The following is a 7,983-nucleotide window of genomic DNA, read 5'->3' as shown; positions in this document are numbered from 1 at the left end:
AAGGATCGCCGATGATCATGTCACCCTGCCACCCCGCACAAGCTTGATGATCATTGTGAAGATGCTGTTCCTGACGTCGACGCTATCGTAGAGAGTGACCAAACGTTGCTCCATCGACTGCGGTGTCTCCGTCGCAAGAGGCATTGCGCGCTTTAAGCAACGCCAATCCCAAGTTTTGGTCACTAATTTCAGCGAGGAATACGAAGCGAAACAAAAATTCCCCCGCATTTCCCCGAGGGGGAGAATGTGAAAGTGCGAATGCACGGTTGTCGGCCCGCTTGCGGCGCTTGCGCTCGGCCCCCGCAGCCCACCGCCTCGCCGCCTTCTCTTCCATCTCTTCCATCGGGTTTGTAGTATCACGTGTACACCACGCAGTTATCAAGCCGCTATAACGCCGCTGAGTCGCCAACGCACGCCGCTGACGACGTAGTTTGAATGCGTTAAAGATATAAGGCGTGTCACTAACACTGATATCACCGTCGCAATGGTGTCTGGATGCAATGGTAGATTGGATAAAGATCTGCTACACAGAAATAACTACAAGCATCATCATGAATGGGGAAGTGGGGCCGCCAATCAACATCGGACGCTCGGTCAGGCAGGGCTGCCCCATGTCCCCTATCCTATTCGCACTGTACATAGAACCTCTCTGCAGGATGGCAATAGCGTCCAAGTCGATCCGAGGCTTCGTCCTTGGAGACGAAGAACTAAAGGTCCTGGCCTATGCGGACGATGTTGCCTTTGTGTGCACATCGAGAGAGCAGGCGGGGGAGGTTGTTGCACTGGCCGATGAATTCTGTCAATTCTCCGGGGCTCAGCTCAACCTTTTGAAGTCGGAGGGAGCATGGCTCGGCGAATGGCTCACCAAACCCCAACAACTCTACGGAGTTCGATGGAGGGGGGCCATCACCCGCTACCTTGGGGTAAACCTAGATACCGGCGCAGCCATCGCCCCCCGGTGGCAGACAAAACTGGCAGCGGCTGGAAGGAATTTGGAGCCCTGGAGAGCGCGACATATTGCCCTCTTTTCTAGGGCACATGTTTGCAACGCCGTGGCATATCCGGCCATCTTGTACGCGGCCCGCGTCTCGACTATTGATGCAGGCTCAGTGTCCAAGCTACACCGGTTGTTTGCGGTTTTCGTCTGGAGATCCACGTATGAACCCATGCGCCGCACGAACATTTTCTGGAGTGCCGAAGCCGGGGGTCTTGGACTCGTTAACATGGAACTCAAACTGATTGTACAGAGATTTGTGTACTTCCGAGATCGCAGTGATGGCTTCCTCCAGGCGGTTCTCCAAAGTGTAGGCGCCCTACACCTGGCCCCTTGGCTCGTAACAACAGCAGACCTTGCACACGGCACCCGTGCAACAGGCTTTTACAGGGAAGTGGCGGGGGCACTGGCCCTCTTGCAGGAACTCTTCTCCTGGGAGTATTTGTGCGCAGTGAAGCCGAGGAAGCTCTACTGGGATTTGGTAGAACAGACCCTCCCACCCCCCTTGTACCGCTCCCCGCCTTTAGGCCGTCTTAAGAGTGACGTCTTACGGCGTGTGCGGAAACTCCCCGTTCCAACAAGCTCGAAGGACTTCTTTTTCCGTCTGCACGCAGGGATACTCACAACTAAGGCAAGGCAGGAAGAGAGGGGTTTCTTCCTCCCTGGAGGGGCCAACTGTCCGCTGTGCGGAAGGCGGGAGACGGGCGAGCACGTATTCTTAGAGTGCAATACGGCATCGTATTTCTGGGACGAGCTCCAGTGCTCCTTTGGCACACAATGGCAGCTCACGTGGACCAACCTAAGGTTCTTGGATGCAGACACGGAACTCCCACACCTTCGAGATTGCATCCACGTCATGGGACTCCACTCGCTTTGGAGGGCAAGGGTGGATGCAGTTGAATGCGCTGAACACCCTCGGCCGGCGTGGAGGCATTTTGTTCAGAAGGCGCAGTGGGCAGTGGCCGCCCTTGACGGGCCAGACTCGGACACCGAGCTGCGTGATGCACTGGCGCAGGGTTCGCGTGTCCTTTCAGAATTTAAGGTAAAGGAGCGGAGGAGATGGGACTCAATCTGATGGCTAGAATCGGGTAACACTCCTGCTCACCTCTGCTTGCCCAGAGCCTTCTGCCCCTCCCTCCGCTCTGATCCCATTCCCTTCAAGCGGTGCACAAAAGTCACTGTCATCCATCGGACAACGTTCGTGCTAGTGTAATTACCGCCCAAACTCTGCGGCTGTGCCAGCATTGCGATGCCACTAGCTTACACTTGCTGGCAGAACATGCTTACGCCATGCTAGCGTAAAGGCAGTAAGCGCCTATTTTTCTGCATGCGTAGAGCCGCTATTGTGTACGACGAATACCCTGCAATCATCTGAGGTGATCCTGTATTTATCTCTGTAAATAAAGTTTTTGTTTATAAAAAAAAAAAAGTCGCGTCCGTGGCTTGGTCGGTAGAGCGTCGCGCTGCGGCCGCAAAGTCCTCGGATCGAAACCTTGGCGCCGGATGCTGTTTCTTTTTCAAATATAGAGGAGCACTGCGGACGCCAACGCCGCCGACGCCGGCGGTGGATGGTTTGGGGTGGCTTATAAAGTGCATTACTTAAAAAAAAAAACCCGGGCTCGAGCCTGAGCCCGCGGCGTGAGCGCGCAGGGGTTTGTATACCCAGAGCGGGCTGACAGATCCGCGGCCTTTACGGAAGATGCGAGCTAATCAACAGAGGGCAATCCTGGTCTGGCAACCATGGTAGCCCCGCGAAAAAATGGCGGGAAAATTTGCGGGTACGCCAGCCGAAATGCTACCGCTCGCGGCACCTGAACCGCGCCGTTCGATTCACCGGTGGTGCCGACGGGTGCAGGACGGGTTCATGGCTTTGCCTGCACTCCCTGCCGAGGAGGTGCAGAAGCAGACGAAAAAAGTGCAGGGCTGGTTCCGCCGATGGCGGAACCCACTTTGCACCGCTGTGAACTGGTTCAAGAGGTGCAGGCTGAATCGAATAGACCCATGTACTACCCGGAAGTACTACTCGGAAGTCGGTTGCGCAGCGCGAAAGATACGTCGGCTCATGGCCCCCGAGATCACCCCGCCCGCGTTTTTCAAAACGCGCGCGGGGGGATCTCGGTGGCCATGGTCGGCTCAAGGGGCTAGGAATGAAAGATGATAGGGAAAGGAAGCCAGCTTCCTGGATCAGGGAGCAAACTCGAGAAGAAGGTACGGTTCAAATGAGGAAAAACAAATGGACTTGGGCTGGCCTTGTAGCAGACGAAATAACAACCGGTGGCCCATCACTGTAGAGTGGACACCAGAGGCGGGTCTGGAAGGAGGGTAGGTCCTTAGAGTTTCATACAATGGGATGGAGGGACGAAATATAAGTAAATTGGGGGGCAAAGAATGGACTCGCGCAGCGCAGGACTGGAGCGGGCAAAGGTCAATGGGAGATGCCTTGGAGCACACGCAGAACAAGCACCAAGCGCCACCGCACGCCCACTGAGAGAAACAGAACGACTTTTGGAAAACAAATGGAATAGGCTTCGCGCGGCAGGCATAGAAATAATAAAGGAGGCGCTTGTGGGACTTTGTCAACTTTGTTTTGTGGTACTGTGGTACTTTTCGTATCTTGTGTGGCTTCGGAGGAAATCCTCCCCGTTGTGTGTTCGGAGGATTCTCTCCGTTCGAGTTTCGAAGGTTAATTGTGTGCGTATTCTGTTGTGTAACTTCTTATTGACCTGGACGGAAGGTAAAATAGAATAATTATGCGTGTCTGTTTACTTGTGGTCAGAAGTAGTGGCACAAGTCAAGCGTGCTCCCTGCTTATTTGTTTTTTCCAGGTGCTTTTCACGTTGTAGAACAAATGATGAAGAAGCGCTTGGCTATTACGTACCCTGGGTACGAGCCAAGTAAATCGACGACAAATGGCTCCAGTACGTACTCTTGTTCTCCCATGTTCTCGGGAGGCCTGCGGGCTCTGGGAAAGCCGTTTGCTAATGCAGGAAGAAGGCACCACAGCAGGAAACCAGGGCAGAAACAGACCGCTTTGCGTGATAAGTGCGGAGGGATTGGCACGAAGTTCGTCACGAGCTACGTTCCCGGTACCTGGGCTCTGCTGCACACGTGCGTCTACCTAGGCACCCTGTTGCTCGTGTACCTGTTCTTCTGCCGGAACTTCCTTGCCACGAAGCAGTTGCAGGTCAGTCGTGAACATCCGTACCCTCCCGAGTACCTGTGCTGCTACTGCTATTAAATCGGCTTCGCGAAGGTGTGGCTGATCGAAATTTGAACGAATAACCGTGAAACACGTGCGTCACCTGGAGTACTCGGTGTTGGAAGCATTTAAAGACCAGGGAATAGAGGAGACCTACATAATTGAGACTCCGAGACGATATACATAAGGTATGTACGGGCAGAAAAATTCTTCACAAGTTAAAATGCTTATTAGTTCGCGATCAGTACAACAGCGTTTAGCTGTCCATTGCAGTTTTCTGGTAAAATACTTATTTCAGCAGGCCTAGGCTTACAGTGGAATCGTACGCGCATGAGAGTAGAAAAGCCGGAGTGACGTGATGCTTTCGCCCGAGCATTTATTTCAAAGAGAAAAACGTATTCGTGGCTAGTTCCTCAAACCAGTTGGTGAGAGAATAGAATGTGTTGGCAGGTGATGAGTGTGTGTGCACACGTCCGCATTCTGTGCTCCTCGGTGATGTGCAGAGTGGATCACATCTCCCCCTGGGGATTTGCTCCTACCCGTTCCCCTAAATGGCACATCATTGCCGCTCATGGGGAGCACCCATGTGTTTAATTCTTATTTTCTGTCGATGCGACTGTAGGAACTTCATCGCACGATCCTCATCCAAGGAACAGCAGCAAGGGTCGCTGTGGTTCCAGGAAATGAAAAGATTACACCTTGATTGGTAGCACCGTGGTCTGAGCCTTAAATTAATGGCAAGCGCAGCCCCATCCATGGTAGTGGTGAAGCATAGGTACACATCCCACAGCAGCAGCTCTAGCTGAGCAAGGGAGGCCCTTCCGATTCTTCCCTACCATCGCTCATTTGTCACAATGGGAAAGAAAGTGGCTTAATTGGGACGCGCTATATCCCAGGGAAATGTAGCGCAGGGGAAATTGACGTGAATTGGAGGTAAATTCTACAAGCAGTGGAAATGCTGTGCCACTAAGTGGCTGTTGCAAGGCATAAAAGTTTTGAAGTTGAAAGTTGAGCTGCTAACATATCGCTCCTGCAGCTTTCTCAGGATACACCGGAGAGCTCAAGTCGTCTAGTGCCAGTTAGTTGAACTGCCTAAAGGCAGAATAAAGCCCATGACTACGCCATTACGTGGCATTGGGTTATTATCTGCTGTTATGCCCTTCATAACAGCAGATAATAACCCAATGCTTGATCAATGATTCCTAAATTTCTTTACGACGGCATTGATTTGGTGTGCTGACTGCCCATTTTTGGCTGCTCCCCCATGTATGTTTGAGGGCCCTTGTCGTGTCATATTATGGCACAGTAAGTGGACAGTTTGTAATCTGTTCTTTAAGCTGTAATTCCCGAGTGATGGCAGCAACGTTCCTGATAAACAAAATTGTAGCGAGACGCGATTTGCCAAATATTTCAAAATAAAGCAATGTTGTTCCTTTAATAAGCCATACAAGCTCAGTGTGAGATTTCAGTCGTGTCTGAACTTTAAAAGTAAACTAAGCGTCTGTGTATAAAATTCCCTTTTCTCTCGTTTGCTGTGCTGGTACAGTCAGTATAGTTCTAGCAGTGGCGGAATGCCGGTCTGTCTGGGCAAGAAGGAACCATGGCACTTGAAAGCCACCAGTGTGGTCAATATGAACCATGCAACTTGTACACATAGAAAGTGCAAATGCAAGATGTGATGTGCATCGCGCTCAATTATGTAATGCCAAGTGTCATGGAAGAAAGCGTACGAACATACAAAGATGGAGGAAACTGACACTTTTGTTACACCAGAGTTGACTCAACTGATACCCAGTAGCTTTGTACGCAGTAGGATCTCTGGAAAGTGTGGTGATGTGGCGCATCCGTTATAGTGGTGCAAATTAGTATTTTATGCTGATACATTGAAAGTTGTTTGTTAAATGGATGCTGCAACGAGTACATATTTTTAATGAATGGAGTGCCAGTTGTAATATAAGCAGTGCTGCCGTCTGATAGCAAATGTTGCAAAATGTAGTCGCACGACAGCAGGGCCCACCGTGGCCCTTTTCCTTGTTAGCTGCGGATTTCACTCAAGGTGCTGTTGCAGGTGGAGGTGCTCAACTCGACACTGCGCCAGCACCTCATTGGCCAGGAAGTGGCCGTAAACCGGACGGTGGCTGCCATTGCCCGCTACCTGGATGGTGGCAACTTTTCGTCGTCACAGCCCCTCGTGCTCGTGTTCACTGGCTGCTCCGGCTGTGGCAAGACGTACGCACTGTCCCTCATTGCCAAAGAATGGCCCCACGCAGAGGTGCTCGTGGCCTCGCATCACCTAGCGCTTGCACGCCGAATTGGAGACAACCTGTCCTGGTGGCTGCGGTGGACCCTGTCCTCGTGGCGGCCCAACGTCATCCTCGTTGACGACCTCGACCTCACGGCTGGTCCGTTGCGGTCCGGTTCAGCGGACAGCGGGCTCCCAGCTCAGCTGCAGGCCGTTCTCTCGTCCTGGGACCGGGTGTGGATGCCGAGGGGACAGGCAGTGGTGTTTGTCCTCGCGTTGAGTGGCGGGGCCAGTGTGGGGGAGGGTTTTGCTCTGAAGTGGCTCGCCAGCAACGGGGACAAAGTGCGGAGGGACGAAGACGTGCAAGAGCTGGTTGAGGTGTACCGGCACGTGCTGCCACCGTGGCTAAGGAGTGCCGCGATCGTGCCCTTCCTGCCCCTGACGAAGGCGGACGTGAAGAAGTGTGTGCTGAGAGAACTGGCACTGCATACACCAGAGTCCAGGGCCGGTGCGCTCGCAGGCAGGGCGGACCAGCTTCTGCAGGAGTTTTCTTTCTACCCACCGGAGAACCCAGTCTTCTCAGAGTCCGGATGCAAAGAGGTGCCCATCAAGCTGGCCTTAAACAAGTTCTAGAAGTGTTCCCTGCGGACGGCACGCAGAGTCGCAGCTGCTGCCCGCCGAGGGTGTTGTGATAAAAGTTCCTGACTGCCTGCTATACACTGTGTGAGCCAGAAGTGTGTGTCGAGCAGCGCTAGTGCAGACTGTGATAAAGGACAAGTGGATAGCGGAAGAAACCAAAGATCATCCTGGCACGCTGGTTTGCTGGTGACTTTAGCAGCCTTTGCATGATCTTTGTACACATCATCAAGAAGTGCATGTTCTTACGTGTGAATATAAACTTCGCGTGCGTCTTCATTTTTAAGCTTCCAACATTCCATCTTTTATTCCGAGGCAGATGTCATGTACAAAAAAAAAAAAAAAGAAAAGAAAGCACAGCAGTTCACACGCAAGTTCCGCTATAGGAAATTTAGTCCACGGCATCACACACTGGGCTACAAATTACAAAAGCATACTGTACACTTAAAGCTGTCTCTGAAAGAGACGTTTACACAATGCAGACTAAAAAAAAATGACAGCACTGCTCCATCATTCACTTGACATGATCAAGACAAAACTGTCAGACACAACATCCTTTTAAAACATTCCTAGGAAAGCTCAAAAGAGCAATCTCCACGCTGAGTAAGACACTTGTAAAATCATTCTTGACACTGCTTTGGCATCATCAATTACACCATACTTTCGAAACTATGGAGATAGTGCAAGGCACATGTATTCACATTGATGCCTGTGCAACATGGAAAGCATGCCGCTTTCATTTTGGAGTTGGAGGGTGGGGGCTACACCCAGGCACTTTTTACAAGTTGTGAACAAATCGCAGCCAATGGGCATTCGGAGCCGCTGCAGACATTGGCCAATGGCCGGCTTTTTCGACTCAAGGGGCCGTTTTAATGCTTTCGCATCCGAAAGAGGAGGCAAATGGGCTTGTGC

The 7,983-nt window shown here is 51.9% G+C and overlaps 1 protein-coding gene across 2 annotated transcripts; it reads left to right on the top strand.

The window, feature by feature from the left end:
* The first annotated feature begins 3,517 nt into the window (after nt 1-3,517).
* LOC144141051 (torsin-1A-like) lies at nt 3,518-7,350 on the top strand. 2 transcript variants are annotated; one of them, XM_077672558.1, is made up of 4 exons: nt 3,518-3,728; nt 3,820-3,912; nt 3,982-4,178; nt 6,262-7,350. In XM_077672558.1, the coding sequence occupies exons 2-4, from the start codon at nt 3,843-3,845 to the stop codon at nt 7,066-7,068; spliced, it is 1,074 nt and encodes a 357-aa protein (XP_077528684.1). In that variant the 5' UTR covers nt 3,518-3,728; nt 3,820-3,842; the 3' UTR covers nt 7,069-7,350. The 2 variants fall into 2 exon arrangements, with proteins under 2 accessions (XP_077528684.1, XP_077528692.1); XM_077672566.1 differs by having other exon boundaries at nt 3,535-3,685.
* Nucleotides 7,351-7,983: the final 633 nt, after the last annotated feature.

Source organism: Haemaphysalis longicornis, unplaced genomic scaffold, assembly GCF_048455015.1.
Source record: "Haemaphysalis longicornis isolate Haplotype H1 unplaced genomic scaffold, Haemaphysalis longicornis Haplotype H1 scaffold_1, whole genome shotgun sequence".
NCBI lineage: Eukaryota > Metazoa > Arthropoda > Arachnida > Ixodida > Ixodidae > Haemaphysalis > Haemaphysalis longicornis.
The sequence above is the reverse complement of the archived record's forward strand: the minus strand, read 5'-3'. Positions and strand labels throughout refer to the sequence as shown.